General features: G+C 39.1%; 1 protein-coding gene across 8 annotated transcripts in view; it reads right to left on the bottom strand.

The window, feature by feature from the left end:
* Positions 1-18,300, bottom strand: part of TPK1 (thiamin pyrophosphokinase 1) — a 448,492-nt gene that overhangs the window by 120,878 nt on the left and 309,314 nt on the right. The window contains exon 9 of one of the 8 annotated variants that reach the window (XM_067550358.1): positions 986-1,322. The exons of the other annotated variants lie outside the window; for them this stretch is intronic. Within the exon in view, the coding sequence (XP_067406459.1) occupies positions 1,209-1,322 (114 nt within the window). The 3' untranslated portion in view covers positions 986-1,208. Of the gene's footprint in view, positions 1-985; positions 1,323-18,300 lie in introns of those variants that run through there. 8 annotated transcript variants of the gene reach the window in all.

Raw genomic sequence — 18,300 nt, 5'->3', positions numbered from 1 at the left:
GATGTCATGGTTAACATGCATCTTCAATGTTGCATGGAAGGTTGGGTGTAGTACCTCCGGATCGGCAAACCGGGGTGGTGATCCCAATCTTCAAAGAAAGGAGAGAAGAGGGTGTGCTCCAACTACAAGGGATCACACTTCTTAGCCTCCCCAGAAAAGCCTATGCCAGGGTGTTGGAGAGGAGGCTACTCTCGTTAATTGAACCTCGGATCGAGGAAGAACAATGCGATTTCCATCCTGGAGATGGAACAACAGACCATCTCTCTGCTCTCACAGATACTCAAGGGATCATGGTAGTCTGGTAATCCGGTAAATCTTTGTTTTGTAGACCTGGAAAAGGCTTATGACCGCATTCCCCAAGATGTCCTGTGGGAAGTGCTGAGGGAGTATGAGATTGCTGCTGTGTGCTGTCTGGTCCCTCTAGTCCCCGAGCGAGAGTTGTGTCCACATTCTTTCAAGGTGGGCGTTGAACAGGCGTAGGTACAGGACACAACCTTGGCAGAGTCCATGATCTTCATGGACAGGATATCCAGATGAAACCAGTATTGGGACTTGGAGCATCTCTGCTGTTTGCAGATGATGATGTCCTTCTTGCTTCTTTAGACTGTGATCTTCAACGCACACTCAAATGTTTTGCTGCTGAGTGGAAAGTGGCTGGGATGAGAATCAGCACCTCCTGAGATCATGGTTCTTTCCTGGAAAAAAGTGGGGTATTCTCCCCAGCTGAAGAGAGCTACCCTTAGTGGAAGAGTTTAAGTATATAAGTGTCATGTTGATGAGTGATGATAAGCATGAGATTGACCGGCAGATTAGTGCAGTGGCAGAAGTGATGCAGGTGCTGTATTGATCCGTGGTGGCGAAGCGGGAGCTAAGTTTTCAGATGAAGCTCTCAGTTTACAGGTCAATCTGCGTCCCCATCCTAAACCTATGGTCATAAACTTTGGGTAATGACCGAAAGGATGAGATCACAGGTCTAAGCAATGGAAATGAGGTTTCTCTGCAGGGTAGCTGGGCTGAGTCTTTGAGATAGGGTGAGGGGCTTGGCTATTCAGGGGAGCCTCATAGTAGAGCTGCTACTCCTCCAGATTGAGAGGTGTCAGCTGATGTGGTTTGGGCACCTGATAAAGATGCTCTCTGGTATGCTTCTTTTGGAATTCTATCGAGCACATCCCACAGGCCCAAGGCAGACCCAGGACACACTGGAGGGATTATATCTCCTGGCTGGCCTGAGAATACCTGGGAATCCCCCAGGAGGAGCTGGAACCTGCTGTGGAAGAAAGGGAGGTCTGGTCCTCCCTTCTCTCCATGCTGCCGCCACGACCCTCATCAGGAAAAGCGGCATAAAGGAAAAGAGGAGGAAAAAGAGGGATAAAAAGAAAAAGGTAAATAATTTTGCAAAATATAGAATGAATAAAAAAATAAAAAAGTGTAAGTATTAAACACAAGTACAAGTGTCTGGTCAAGAAGTGGATTTTTTTTTCCTACTCTTGACATATAATGTCAGTAATGCCAATAAGAGTTGCTAAACTAAGCATGTCAAGGCACCATTTCTTAGCTTGACATAACATTTTGCCAAGTCTTTTAAACTCTCAAACTTTAATGAATATGGAACCAATAATAAGAATACATTGAATATAGGTTTTGATTGCTTGCTGTCAATTAGCATCTTTTTCTCGTATAAGCACTATCAGTAACCTCTCTGAGTATGCTGCAGGGCAATCTAACAGATTTATGAATAACGCGATAATCCTTAAAATTTATGTCAATGAAACTTTTACAGCACACAATTTTATTTTATGTATGTATATACGTACATAGACACACATACCATAAACATTCATACAATTTAGACAGACGGGCTAAATTCTGTCCTTGGCTACAGGGGGGAAATCAATTTCATAGATGTAATTTAGGCCAGGATTTGGCTCACTAAACAGAAATTTAGTTTTTAAATAAACATATATACACAAACATGCACTCTCTCAGAAATCCCATTATAAGAAGTTTAATTAAAGTGTCAGGAACCAAATTTCCCTGCTTGACACGAGGGTTCAAGATGCAATAATTTAAATTAACTTCTGCCACAATAATCACACATTTTCTGTAAGCACTTTATTCTGAGAGCAACACAATGAACTCAAGTGTTTTAGAGAATGTCAGACTGGCCATTTCCACACTGACAAAACTTTTGGAATAAAGTTAGAGAACATCCATGGCTGTTAAGTTAGTAAGGCATGCATTGCTTTGGTGGTGATTAAAATATCTCTAATAATTCAAACTGTATCTTAGACCTAGACCCTGCAAGTATTACATGCCTGCTCAACCTTAAACTGCTACGTATGGCTGGAAACTGAAGTCAAGCAAATTCAGATTAGATTCAAATTCAAATGAGAAATTAGCCATACATTTTTAACTGTGAGGGTGATTAACTGTTGGAACAAATTACCAAGGGAAGTGGTGAATTCTCCATCTCTTGATGTCTTCAAATCAAGACTGGATGCCTTTCTGGAAGATATGCTTTAGCCAAATACAAGTTATTGGTTTCACTGTGGGATAACAGGGTAAAATTTAAGGCCTGCAATATACAGGAAGTCAGACTAGATGATCTAATGATCCCTTCCTCCTTAAATTCTATTAATCTATGAAAACTGTGCAAAGGTAGTCAGTGGGGACTACTCAGAATCTTAATATAAGGTATAAGTATGTTTGAACCAGTAGAAGCTTTGATCAGTTTGGCAAAAACTATCATTCACAATAGGGTAGTATACAAATAATTTCCAGTTGATATCATGTTGCTTTTTCCCAGAATAGTAATAATTTAATGGCACAAAACACTGCTCCCACATAACTTATAACTGTACTCAAGTAATTCCTTTCTATCCATTCATCTTATTGCTTTATGCACAACAGTTATAATATTATGTTTAGTAACTCCCTCTTCAGAAATCATGTTCCTTTCTTGAAAACATATTATGGATGTATAAAAACGGTGAAGTGTTCTTTATTGGATAACACATTGTTTTTGGAATTATGTACTCACTATGTATGTAAGAATATATCTAAGGGAGGAAAGGTGAAGAATATTGTGATGGGGGAATGTATAGCTCTATTTGTCTACAGGCTTTTACTTTTTTGTACAAGGCGAGTTTTAACTTTGTGATATATGTTGTTGGCGATCACTCGAGTCGAGGATGATATCTCACAGAATTTATTTTATATGCATGCTTTGGTGACTGAAGAGTCTAAATCTTGAGTGGCAGACTTGTTGGCAGATGTTGCAGGTAATGCTGGGAGGCAGGGTTGGGCCACGATTGCTACATGACAGTTGTCTGTCCTTTTCTGGAGTTTTTCCATGACCAGGGCGAGGTGATTTTCCTCAAAAATGGCTGTTCCTTCTCTGACAAGTCTTTGCCAGTTAGCCCTGTCTTGGGCTACTGTCTCCCAATGTGTGATGTCAACGCCTCATCTCTTGATGTTTGTCTTGAGGATTTTTTTGAAGTGTTTCTTTTGGCCTCCCCACTTCCCTTGACCTTTCGTGAGTTGGGCATACAGCAATTGTTTTGGTAGGAGTGTATAAGGCATGAGCAAACAGTGCCCTCTCCACCTCAGGTGGTGCTATATAATCAGGGCCTCAATGTTGAAGATATTGGCCTCCGTGCAAACACGGATATTAATGTGGTGATCCTCCCAGTTAATGTTGTGGATCTTCCAAAGAAAGTGCTAGTGCTGGCGTTCCAGGTCTTTCAGGTGTTTTCTGTAGGTCACTCAGGTCTCGCAGCCGTAGAGGAGAGTTAGAATTACCACCTCTTTGTATACTAAATGTCTAGTGTGTGTTCTAATGTCGTGGTTATTGAGCACCTGGTGAGACAGTCTGCCAAAGGCAAGGCGGGCACAGCGGATTATGTGCTGAATCTTGACCTCTATGTTTACCCTTTTACTTCTCAAAATCTAGCACACTGAAGAAATCCCCACTGACTTACACAATGCTAACATCGTCACCATTTTCAAAAAGGGAGATAGGGCCAAATGTAGAAACCATTGAGGCATTGCCCTCCTCTCCACTGCAAGGAGGATTCTTGCTAGAATCTTACTGAATTGTCTGCTCTCTCTTGCAGAGGAAGTGCTCCCAGAGTCCCAGTGTGGCTTCAGATCATCACGAGGCACCACTGACATGATTTTCAGAGCTAGGCAGATCCAAGAAAAATGTCAAGAACGACATCGAGAGCCGTATATGGTCTTTATCGATCTGACCAAAAGCCTTTGACTCTTTCAATTGTGATGCTCTCTGGAAAATCATGTCAATGTTTGGCTGCCCTAAATTTACCACCATTGTAAGACTCCTCCACAACCAGATGACTGCCTCCATCCTGTGCAGTGGCTCTACCTCCATGTGAATTGGTGTAAAATAAGATTGTGTACTGGCATCCGTTCTCTTTTCCATTTTCCTAGCAGATATGGAAATGCTAATTCAACACCGTCTACCACAGGGCACTAGCATTCAATATTGGACTGAGGCAATCTCTTTAACCTCTCTCGGCTCTGTGCCAGAACTAAAGTAATATCGGCAACAATATAACCAATTCACAGATAATTGTGCTATAGTTGCGCACTACAAACAGCCTTCATTTGCTTCTCTGGAGCTTACAAAAGCCTAGGGATAACCCTGAACATTGGCAAAACAAAAATTCTCCATCAGCCTGTTCCCGGCCAATCATCAGATCCAGCAAGGAAGATTTACATTGACAAAGATGAACTGGAAAATGTAGAATCATAGAAATGAGGGATTGAAAAGGACTTCGAAGTCATCAAGTCCAGCCCCCAGAGCTGAGAAAGGACCAAAGAAGTCTAGATCATCCCTAACAGGTGTTTGTCCCACCTGTTCTTAAAGACCTTCAATGAAGGGGACCTTCCTTGGAAGCCTCCCTTGGAAGCCTATTCTACAGTTAACTACTCTTATCATTATAAGTTTTTTTTCTGATATCTAACCTAAATCTCCCTTGCTGCAGCTTAAGCCCATTACTTCTTGTCCTACCTTCAGGAGACATGGAAAACAATTGATCACAGTCCTCTTTATAAGAGCCCTTAATATATTTGAAGACTGTTATCAGTCTTCAATCTTCATAGGGGTACTATGTTTGACCTTCTCCAGTCTTCTGGGACCTCACCCATCCTCCAGGACTTCTCAAAGCTAATTGCTTAAGTAATTCCAAGATTGCTTAAGCTAATTCCCTAGGATGAATTTCATCAGGCCCTACCAAATTGAATACATCTAACTCATCTAAATATTCTTTAACCTGTCCTTTCCCTATTTTGGCTTATATTCCTTCCCCCTCATGTCACTCTTGTCTTTGCGTCTTTAACTAACTGGACTTCTGCTCTGCAGCTAGTTTAAATAATTTTTCCTTGTCTTCAAGGCTATTACATAACTGCGGCCTTGACTATATAGTTGATCTACATTCTTGCCTCTCTCTCCTTACCCCTTTTCTTCTGCCAACAATACTAGCTTTGACTTCCAATTCATGTGCTTCTCCCACAACCTAGTCAGTACCTTTCTCCATGCTTCCTCCAATACTTCAAAATATTTTGGTCTGCCAAACCACATCTTATCTCTTTTATGAACGTTTAGATCAGTATCTCTACCAAGCAGACAACATATGCATTTCTTGATTATAATTTATCAAACACCCAGAATCAGAGACAAGGTAAGTTTAGAGGGTGGAAATTTTCCTTGTCTTCTCATCCACAATATTTTTTCTGACTACATATTAGAGTAACACATTACTGTGCATCAATATTTTGTGTGGATACCAGCTCATTGCATTGAGACATAATATATGAATTTTCAATGAAAATTCTCAAAATGTGAGCAAAACTGAAGTCTAACTGCAAGCTCATTTTTATGCTGTTCTATGCTTCTCTTGTGCTTATCCATCTATGAAAGACTGTCATATGTATACTTATTTTTCTCCTTAAAAATAGTTTAGGGATGTGAATGTTAGGAATGCTGAATAAAAAATTGAATGAAATAAGGATGCATGTAACCATCCATTAACTTGCCATATGTGTGATTTGTGGTGACAATCATAATAGGTTTTGTAATATTCTGATGAGGGGAAAAATATACTTGGATGCTAATACATCACCTACTCATATATAAAGAGAAGAGGAGAAGGAGAACCTCGTGACATAGGTTTTCCAAGGAGCTAAATTGTTTACCAGAATTTGACTAGCTAGTCTTCCTCCTCTTTCTTTGGTGATATAGTTGATAAAAAAAAAAAATAACCCATGAAATTAAATTAACAGCTCTTGATTTAAGACTACATTTCTGTTTTTTAGTAGTGAGATTATTAATTTAATATATGCACCTTTTTTTTTCTCCTAAATGTAATGCTGCTGTAGCATTACAGAATATTTTTTTGAAGGCTAAAATGATATTGTCATTGTTCAGGGCAACTGCTCCAGCAAGGACCTACTCTTGAGCTTTTGGCTCCCCACCCATCTTTCTTCCGCCAGACTGAAATATTTCCAGGCTGCATAATTCCCTGCCTACACTGTGAATTTTCCGGAATGTCAGACTGCCTAAGAAGGCCTGCTTTGCTTTTTTCTGCCGAGGCTGCCAACAGCACAATTGCTCACAGTTAAGTTACTACACAACTTTTCCTAAGCAAGCACATTTATTCTTAAAATGAAAGCATTACAGAAAAAACATATTCAAACAATGAAAGAACCTACATACATGCTAAGAAGCTTACTAGAGATCATCCTTCAACTCCAACAAGGGCTCTGGCAGGTGAACAGTCTTGAAAGACTTTCCTCCAAGAGTATCTTCTCTAGCTACAAGTTCATAACAGTGGTTAAGCACATACTCGAATTGGTGAGTTTCTCCTTTGTAGAGTTTGGGTCTTTGAACCTTAGAGATCCTGAATAGGTAATCAGTCAGACAATGGGCTTCCTCTCAGAGCATAGCTTCAAAAGTTTAGGTCTATGGGTGGGGAATTTGCATTCCCTTCCCCCAGGTACTTCCTAGGAAACCTACTCAACTGTAAAAGTTTACATTATTTCAAATAGTTCTTTGAAGCTCATAACATTTCCCTGGAGACAGTCATCATGGCTCTCCCTTAGAGATGTTACATAGAATCCCACAATAACACACACAAATTTGCATTTTTAATACAAGGAACTCCTACGATACTTAAACTTAATTCAATGAAGTTTGTCCAGGATATTGCAAGACACTGACATATTTGTCACACAAGTGATTTTAAATTAAGATCTTTTTGTTGCTCTGATGAATTTCTGAGAATTCATAAACAAGAAAAATAAATATTTTAGTTTGGGACTAGGTGTAGCTCATCTATAAAGGTAGCTCACTGTCACGATAGGGAGGCAAAATGACCTAGTGGATAAGGTGCTTGATTAGGACTCAGAAAATCTAAGTTTTATTCCCAGACCTGCCACTGGCTCTACTGGAACTTTGAGCAAATCACGTCACCACTCTGTGCCTCCATTTCCCAACCTATACAATGGGGATAATGATACTGAATTCCTTTGTAAAGTGCTCTGAGATCTATGAATGAGAAAAGTGTTATATGGGTTTGAGTGTTGATTTCTAAAGTACATGATCAAGGCTTGTATAAAAGCTAGGTATCACTATTACCATTACACCTTGCATCCTCTCGACAAGGACATGACTACTCCAAAAACAACTATGCCCATCAAGGGCTCACTATGTCAGGCAACATCACAAGATCAACAGCTTCACAGACAACTGATGGATCTAATTCAGCATGGACACACAATTCTCATTCATTGCCAATAAATAAATAAATAAAATCTTGCCATCTCTTACCATTCCCAAACCTAAATCTACATCAAGCAGGACTGAGGAAGCCTGAACATTAGAAGTATTCTCATATTTTTTTTCCTACCATCTTCTTTGTAACATTCCCCCCAAAGAAGATTAAAAGCCAAGAGGTAATTAGCAAGTTGACAAGTGTCAAAAGATGGTTTGTGAAGAGGCCCACAAAAATATTATGTCATTGTAACCGGTGGGGGCCTGAAGCTCCCTACATCTCCAGAATCCCAGTAAGAAATACTAATACATTCAAGCAGAGAAGATACTTGCTTTTGTTCCTTCCAGAAGCAGATGCCGTCCAAGAAAATTAAAAGCTCCGTCTGCTTCTGAGCAACAGTAGCTATGAAATATAACAAGAAATCCTCCCCACATGAAATTTCCACTCTGTTCCCAGGAGGACACAGTGATGTTGTGTCAACTTCTCTGTGTCAGTCTCAAGTTTATAGACTTGTGCCATTTTTAAAATGAGGAACTTTCAAATCATAGCACAGAGTTTCCTGGTACTACACAAAATAAGTTATTTCCTTTTCTTTATTATCAGAAGTTAGTGGTAAAGTAAATATTGGTGACTTCTGTCTTTGCACCAAAGAGGTGAGTGGGGAGGTAATACGTCCCATCAGTTGTATTTGAGTAACACCATTCTGAACATGGTTAACTAGGTCAGCTACTTCAGCCTAGTACTGACAGTTATTTCTGACTGTTTTGCACCTTTTAATGGATTGCACTGAATAACTGAAACTATTCTCAGTCACACATGACTGGGGATAAAAGGTAAATGTTCAAGGTTTGGCATTTTTTTTTTTTTAAATAGTTTCTTGAAGAATGGATTTGATCTTTTAATGTGTCTGTGCATAGCAATCAGAGAAAAGGCTTTTGTTAAAAGACCTAATTCCTAAACTCATGTTGCTATAAGACTTCCTCAAGGTCAACTGAGATATATAGCAGAATATAAAGTACAGTAGTTTGGTACCAGTCTGTACAGAGTGATTTTCATGAGAAGGAATTACTATTAATAAATGAATAAAACAACAATGGTTATTTGTAATTCATGCTGTGTCATAAATAGCAGATGTGCTGGGAAGAAAGGAGTTTTATTGGAAAGTCAAACACACAAGTGACCTAGAGACAGCTAAGCCACAGACACTGTAGCACTTCAACTGAATTCACTGAACCATCACATAAAGAACCTAAACATGTCTGTAAGAGATGGTTAAGTGGAGTTTATTTGAGTGGACATATCTCTAAATAGATGTTCTGACGTGACTATGCACAAAGGATAATATTAGTATTTGTGTGCTCCCAAGAGCTTCCTTATTTATGCTTTCCTTGCATAGAGGGACAAACGTAGGCCCTTCAGCCACAGGGAGGTGTGGAGAACCCGTGAGAAGGAGGAAGGCTTCATAGGGCGCTTAGCAGCCCTGCATACAAGGAAACTAGTGTGCAGCAGTAATCAAGGAGTAGGAGTTGCGGGGCTTTGAATTCTGTCTCCTCTATCTTCCACCCTTAAAAGCAGGGAAGAGAAGTGAATGCCCCTCATGAAGACTACTCTGGCATCTGCCTTCCCCATGTGAATCTGCCCAGCTTTCATTCATTTAAGTACTTTAACGTTTCCATTATCCCTACGTCAAAAACTTACTTGTCTCCAATGACTTTCTAGTTCCCAAATTCCAATGGCACAGAGGATATGGGTAGCTTATCCTTGTATGCAAACTTAACAGTTTTTTAGCTAATGATAAGCTCTTACTTTGGCATGCTTGAGTTAAGCCTAGCTCGGTGACCTTCCACTGGCCTCTTCTCTCTGAGGTATTTCCTCAGCTGAAAAAAGCTGCCAGTACTTCCAAATTGGAGAAAAACACCTATTTATTTATTAGTAAGACGTTTTTAATTTTATTTCCCCCAAGAGAAATGTGATGTATGAACAGGAACTGAATATGGTGGCCTCTATTTGCCTCAGGAAAGGCATCCTACTACTGAACTACAGTTTTTAGCAGAATACATGTAAGAGGCATAAATGGCTCTGATTCAAGAAACAAGTTCTTGTTTTATTGCCAGCACTTTGGTTTCTAGAAGGGAACCCTGTGAATTAATTACTAGTCAAACAGATAATTTATTCCTTGAGTCAGACCAAAGGATTTCCCCCTCTGGGTGTACCTCCTTCATCTACCTCAGGTGTTTGACATTATTAAAATGAAGACGGTAATTCAATTAACAAAGAATTTCTATTGTATTCTTTATTTAGGAAAAGATGGTTAAACGGTTTTAGATGTAGAGCCCTACTTTCATAAGTAATAATATTGTTGCAGAAATAGATGTAGAAATCAATGAAGTTTAGATATTTCCCAATAAGAATTCAATGAGTATTATATACTGATGGGAAAATACAGCGAAAAGAGAGAGTAATTTAACATTATGGACTGGATGGAAAATGGGATACTATGTCTTTAAGCTTGCAAGCCTTAATGAGATTTAAGTATTTGCTTTGCTGAATCAAGTTTAACTGTTATGTGCTTAAATCTAATCTGTACCAGTAATACTCTTTTGGCTTTCACACTAGTATAATGCTCCCGGCTGTTAAGCTTTTTAAAAAAATTGTATTTGATTTATTACTTAAATATATAAACATTATACCTAGACTTTAGGAAATAGTGAATAAAAATATAATCATCAAAAGTAAAGGAGAAAATATGTCTGCAATAAAATACCTCAATAAGCTTGCAACAAATTTTAACCATTCAAAAATCACGTTCAAAAGCCAAAGAAGAACACAGGTGTTACTGGGTCTGGTACTATTCAATATTTTCATTAATGACCTAGATATTGGAGTGGAGGATATGCTTATAAAACTGGCTTGTGACCCCTCCCATCTTAGTGTCATTTGCATTTGGGAGGACAGGATTAGAATTCAAAATGACCTTGAGAAACTGGAGAACTGGTCTGTATTCAACAAGATGAAATTCTACAAAGACACGTGCCAAGTATTTCAGTTAGGAAGCAAAAGGTTAAAAAACTGGGCATTTTTAATCTTCAGAAAAGAAGACTAAGGGGTGTACCTGATAACAGTCTTCAAGTATGTTATGGACTGTTATAAAGAGAACTGTGATCAATTGTTCTCTATGTCCACTGAATGTAGGACAAATAGTAATGGGTTTAATCTGCAGCAAGGGAGATTTAGGTTAAATATTAGGGATAACTTTCTAACTATAATGGTAGTTCATCTCGGGAATAGGCTTCCAAGCGAGGTTGTGGAATCCCCATCACTGGAAGTTTTTCAGAACAAGTTAGACAACACCTGTCGGGGATAGTCTAGATTTACTTGGTCCTCCCTCAGGACAGAGGACTGGACTTGATGCCTTCTCAAGTTCCCTTCTAGCCCTACATTTCCATGATGCTAATCATCATTAAAATTGGTGACAAATTTGAATATAATGTGTTATTCAACTATAAAAATGGGAAGTGTTACAGAATATGGAACACAATGAGTAATCAAAGTTTCACTGTCTTTATTTTAAACTTTCATCTCCAAAATTATACTTTGTTTGATCGTAATAAAAATATATACTTCTGATGATTAATATTACAGGGCAGAACCTGTTCCATCTGAAGTCAATGCACCTCATCATTGGCAAGCCCTCTCGGTTCCAATTGACTCAAGGCTGATAGACACCCTGCAGAAGGCTATCAGCACCTTGAAGGACACCGTAGGGGGATGATCCCTGATAACTGCCTGGCTTCGGCATATCTGTACACGGGTTGGAATAATAAAACCATCCGATACAAATACATGTTGGTAATAACAGAAGAAAATTCAGATTTCAAAGTCACTTCCCGTGGTGAAGCTGAATGGCTCTCTCTAAGTCAGTGAAGACATATGCTTATTTATCAAGGTGGCATAGCATTCTCCCCTGGGCCTAAGGCATTACCAAATATAATCCTTCTTTCCAGGTAACAATAAGAGTAAATATAGTCAATCCATATTCCGCAGAAGCCACCACCAAGGCAGAAACAGAATTAACACTGATACTAGAAGTGTTTGAAAAACTTGAGCAATTTTACAATGGGATCAAATTTAAGAGATAACATTTTCTGATATAGTTATGGCACCAGAGCATGGATAGTCCCCTTCTGCATCTTGAAATAAACTCAGTCCTCTGAGATTTGAAAGTTCAAATCTCTATTTTCCATTTTTCCTGTAAAGGAAAATATCAGTCATTAAAGCCTTGATCAGACTGAGTATTTAGCGTTCTGAACTTTCTGGTTTTCATAGTAGATAGTAATTGAACGTCACTCTCTATCATCTCAGTTTTCTTGGCATTTAAATTCACTCTAGGAAGTACTCATTTTTCCCTTCTACATTTTTAACAACATGTAATAAAATACTTTTCAGATATTTATTTTCCTTCCAGAAGTGTCTGTTTGTATAGATTACAGACCCCAGGCCAATTTACAACACTCAATCACAATGACAAGGAGGACGGAGGTGAAGAATCTCATCTCTTACATACCCCACCTATCATGAAAGTTCTGCTAATACTAGAACTGGGAAGCAAACTACAATGTCATCATGTTCCCCCTACAGAACCTCTTAGGAGAAATTCACCTCTAATAAGACAGTAGGATAGGGAATCTAAGGAATCTAGGACAGGGAATCTAAGTAGGATAGGGAATCTAAGAGTTGACTGAAAAAAACTTTCTGGACCTTTTGTTATAAACAAAATCTTATAGATCAACAGAATCTGACCTGCTACACTGAAGTCAGCCTGAATCTGCAGAGAGCCTAAGGGCACGTATACGCTGCAACAAACAAACAAACAAACAAACAAACAAAAAAAGCATGTTCTTAACTCAGGTTAGCTAACCCGCATTATAGACCACTGAGGTTAAAATATCAGTGGACACACAGCAACTCTGCTTTTAACTGGGGATAGCAGTTCAAGTAAAAGCATAAAGAGGAACCTGAGTTTGAATTTGAATTGCTAATCCAAGTTAAAATCCAGGCTTCCATGTTTTCACTGCTATTTAACCTGAGTTAGGACACACCTTTTTTGCACAGATAGACCCCAAGACAGCAGATGAGAAATATGATCTGCTCCCATCAATCCCAATGGGGTGTTAACTCTGAAACTATGACAACTCGGAAACCAAGACAATAATGTAAAGTCACAATTATTTCACTGCTGATCCTTTTAGCAGGAACACCCAATTAATATAGATATCCTACTATCTTAGACCTCCTTCTCCATACCGCCTTGGCCAACAAACCCAGCTGCCCATTCTTCCTGCTGTGTCTTTCAACTGAAGTGCAGTCAGGAACAGTCAATACAAAAGTCTGTGGCATAGTGAATGAAACCTGAAAATGTGGGGCCAATGTAAAAAAAGTCAAAATAAATACCACAGAGGCTCCTGTACTGATTGTATTATTTTTTTTTTTTCAGATTGAACTCAGTGAAAATTAATTTTAAAATAAATTAAAGGAAGCTGCTGCACAGCTTCCACATCTGCCATCATATAGGAAAAATTGTTAGTATGGCAAAGGAAAATGTTAGTATTGCATCAGACACACAAACGAAGGATCTCAGAGAATTGCAGAAAGAAGTTGGTAAAAATCAAGATTACAAAAGAAAGTGAAGAGCTACAATGCCAAAATGAAAATCCCAGCCCTGAGAAAATTAGTCGTTTATCAGGAAGTTTCTCTCAGTATAGTGCACCTTCTTTCAATGAACTGGAAGGATCAGTTATTAAAATGTGAATAGAGTCCCATTACAATAGCTAGGGTCAGCAGCAGAGTAAGTAACCTCCCAGAAGGAGCTTTACTAGATTCAGGATGTTCCTATATTCTCACGTCTGAACTGTTGTGGGACCTAATTAGAAGTTCGGACAACGATTGAACATTTGATAGCAGAAGCATGGGAGAAGTGTGAAATCTGGGTATTAACTCAAACAATCACACAATCCAGAATTTAGAAATACAAAGTAATTTAATTAGCTCATCTCCAATTAAATCAGCATGCTTTTTGGAAGATAGCCTCTGGGATATGTTATAGGAACAACAATTGTGTGATTAATCTAATTGGCCACAGGATACTACCCTTGTTTCATAGAAAATATGGCTAAAGTAGGATTTGTTTAGTAACAAAAAACTTACCTCTAGTTTGATAGTGGCAGTTTGGAAATATCAAGCCCTTGATACAAGTTAAAGCTTAGCATCCAGCAAATACTCTCTTCAAGTTTACTTGCAATTTAGTGCCCTCTCCTGCAACCCTTACTCATGTGAACTGTCCTTACATAAGCACACTGGCCTCTGAATTCACAGCAGTCACTTGCATGAGTACGGACTACTTATGTAAGCAAGGCTTGTAGGATCAGGCACATAGAAACTTTAATATTTTACATGTATGTCTGCATTAAATAGCAACAGTTCGTAAGTGACTGCTGTCCTCCACTGCAAACAGTCCCTCTGCCTACCCTCCAAAATGCTCTAGCAACACATTTGAATGACCCCTTCTCACAAAATTCAAGATTATTCTAAAACACCTTCTGAAAATTGGCGTAATACTGCACTTCTCTAGTGATGCTAATTATGCAAAACAAAAACAGAATTTACAAGGTTCTTTTCAAAGGTATTGTTTCTATTTAATATTTGTATATTTATTTGACAGCATACATTTGTCAGGAATAAACTGAACCACACAATGTATCATTACGAGAAATTTGCCATTAGATTTTCCTGTGGCAACAGCGAAAAGTAGAATAGCTCATAAATTCCACCCAATTCCTAAAATCTGAATGGCAAAAAATTAATTACATCTGGATCAACTGAATTCAGTAGATGCAGGAAACAAATGGTGACAGTTACACAGCAATTCTGCGTTCTAACCGTAATTCCTATAAAAACAGTCGTTGACCAAAAGAAATAGGTCATTTTTATACAGTGTCATGAAAGCTGCAACACTACAATAGTGAAGCCAGTGACTATTAGCCCATTGATATTTTCCTACGGGGAGGGGCGATTATTTCTAAATAAAAGTGTTGGAGTCCTGACTCTCATATTTATTTTAAGGGTAGACGCTGAGCAAAGCCATCTTCTTGTGATATCAAATGAAGATTCCATTTCAGCAAGGAAATAGCACATTCCTCAGGGTGAGCTTTCTTAAGAAGTAAGGGAGTGAGAATATGGGACCTTTTAAGACTCACTGATATATAGTCATTTACGTTAACATCACCCTCACACGTCAGCCAGGAGAGGTGCTGTACAAATGGGTATAAAGAGATGGCCCCTGCAAGGAAGAACAGTCTAAGGAGCATGCTATGGATAGGCAAGTAAGTACCTCTCATTGATAGGCTTAGCTACATCCTAAAACTTTGGAGACAGCGAGAAATTTGCCCAGTACTGCGATTAGAGCTTCATGATTGGGTTTAAATCAATCTGTAGGTAAAGCTTACATAAAATGATCCAACTGTAGGTATAAAACAGAACGGCCAGGGTTTCTATCATATCTAGGAAGGGACGAGCTCCCTCTTATTCTGCTGGACCCCCACTCCTCTGGAACCATCTTTTTGTTAGCCAATAACTAGGGGAAAACTTTAAGTGATTCAGTAATGCTTCAAATCTACCTGCTAAGCAAGCGTTTCATAATCTTTCCTGGAAGGCTATTTGAATGCATTAATATCAGTCTTAGGAAGCCTTGGAAACAAAATATTTCACTACAATCCCAAAACCTTCGGTAAAGGTTCAGACTCCCAGGGGAAGACTTCAGTCCATTTTCACGGTTGCTAGTTTTAGACATAAGGCATTTCTTTCCAGCTGAATGGCTAATTCTCTTAAATAGGCAGCCACAGAAAGATCTGCTTTATCAGGAACAGACCATTTTATCTGTAAGAACTCCATAAAATGCAAGGTCCTGAATTAGGTTTTTATTATGCTAACTATACAAAATGAGGTCTTTGGAGGTAGAAGAACAAAGATTCGTTGCTTTTGACTATAATGGTGATGTCCTCATGATAGAAAGGAGTAACACTAAATGACATGCAACCTTAGAGGAGAAGGAGAAAAAGAAATATTTTGTTATCTCTAGAGCAGAATCTTAAAGAGTGATTGCACTGTGGGTACTATGGCTACTATGGCTTCATTGTAAATGAGACTACCTTCACAATATGGCAACAGTACATTAAAAAACAGATGTTGACTGATCCGAAATTGTGGAGAAGAAGAATGAGGAGAGAGACTCAAGACTTGGGATTTCCCCATCAGGAACTTCAGTAGGAGTGAAATCAGGATCTTAAAGAGAGCCTTGTATCAGAAGAAAGGTAGTAGGGAACTAATCTGACAACAGTGCTTACTCCTCAGAGACCACTTCTCTGAGTTGGAGCTGTGGGTGTGATTCCCACCTTGAGTAGACATACTTGCGCTGGCTCTCACTGAGCTAGCACACTAAAAATAGTAGCAAAGCCACAGTAATATGAGCAGTGGCAGTAGCAGCACCATGCTAGCTAGCCACCTCAAGTACAAACGTATCCAGTCCCCCTGTGTACATACTCAGGGCAATTAGCCACTGCTGCCACTCTCCGTGCTACTGCAGCTAGACCAGTTTTTGTGGATGACTACTCAAGCTAAGAATCACACTCCTAGCTCCAAATGTAGATGTAGCTTTAGACACACTTGTTCTGTGAAATTCAGGATACTGAATACACAAGAGAAACGCAGAGGCTGTCAGCATAGTATCTGGATTTCCGATTATCTTTTACCATACAAGCAGGGACATCGTGGCAAACAGAGCAGAAAGATGTTGCCACACCGAACTGCAACAATAACAGATGAGTGAGTAGTTCTGGTTGGTGTTGAAACAATTCACAGAACTTGACATGTGTATATGTGTGAGAATGAGAGAAAGACAGGCAGACATTTGGTTAGTTTGCTTATTAACTGAGAGAATGAACATGGACCCCAATCCTGCAAAACCCTGCACTGTGTGACGCCCAAATGACTTCATGGGCACATGAGTCTGCCCATGTGGAAACACTGGCAAAATCAAAGCCTAAGGCCAGGTCTACACTTACCTGGAAATTCGGCGGCAGTCGACGGGAGTTATGCAAGCTACGCAGAGTAGCTTGCATAACTCCCGTCGACTTCGTAACTCCTCTTCTACGCGGCGTCTTCACTGCGCTGCGCCAGAGAAATGCGTTACCGTTGACGCAGCGCTACACACTTCGGGGTGGTTTTAATGTGTCGACTTCCGGATCGATTGAGCGGGTTTTCACTGACTGCTCAATCAATCTGGATAGATCGATCTGACAGCAGCGAATTTGTTGCCAGCAGTGAAGACATAGCCTACATCTGTAGATATGAAGAAGGTGTAGATGTGGAAGCTAACTAAAAGGCTATTAGTTATTGTTACAACTACTACCAACAGCAATATCTTGCTCTTCTATAGAGCTTTTCATCTCAGGATCTTATGGTATTTTACAAAAATTGAAGTAAAGTCCAAAATACTCAGTCTGGTGAGTAAGTGTATTATACTTACTTTATAGATGGGAGCATTGTGGGACATGGAGGTTAAGTGGCTTGCCCTAGACTACACACTGAGTTGGCAGGAAAGCTGAGGGAAAAAACCAGAAGAATTCTGACCCCCTAGTCCTTAGATTTAATCACAAGGTTACATGCCTAATATTATCAGCATTCTGTTTCATTCCTCAGTTCCTATGAGCATTACGACATTCCTCATTATTTCTTATGGGAAGGAAAAACACAAGGAAGTGTAACAGCATGGCAGAAATAGGTTACCACAATATTCATACATTTCTGGAGAGTTAGAAAACTGACAAAAGTATGCTTGTGCAACATATTTTCAAGTACAAGTAGCAATACTTCTTCCCCACATCACAACGTTGGAATCCTGCATGGGGAACACGGAACTCCGCTCAGTATAATGAAAAGACATGCCTCATTAACTCTTGGACATCTTCTCATTTCTTGGTCATAAATCCTATTACCTTGTATTACAAACTGCCATAAAACTCACAGATAAAAGATAATTTATGCTCAGTGTACAGAAGCTAATGTTTCTGTACTCCTGAGAAGCACAGTACCAGAAAATGAGAAAATATGTATGTAAAACCTTAAGCCATTTGTATTGAGCATGGGTAGCATGATAAACATGACTCTGAGAGCCCAATGCTCTTCAGCCAGGGTATACCCTAATGGTAATTGACATTAGCAAAATTTCAAGCATAAAAAGTATGGACAGTTACATAAAATATCTTGCTCATAAGAAATGATTACTCCTTATTAAGGATTCTTTTTTCACCAAAGAAGAAATACGATCATTATTCAGTGCAGAGATATTATATATTCTATTTTTAATTTTTTGCTTAAATCATGACATTGGAAATTGCTTCAAAGGATATGTCACCTGTTGGAGCATCTACTCTGCCTCCCTATTTCTAGTCAG

The sequence above is a fragment of the Emydura macquarii genome, unplaced genomic scaffold, assembly GCF_026122565.2.
Source record: "Emydura macquarii macquarii isolate MOO-44397 ecotype Brisbane River unplaced genomic scaffold, CSIRO-AGI_Emac_v2 contig_1263, whole genome shotgun sequence".
Taxonomy (NCBI): domain Eukaryota; kingdom Metazoa; phylum Chordata; order Testudines; family Chelidae; genus Emydura; species Emydura macquarii.
This window is presented reverse-complemented; position numbering and strand designations above follow the sequence as displayed.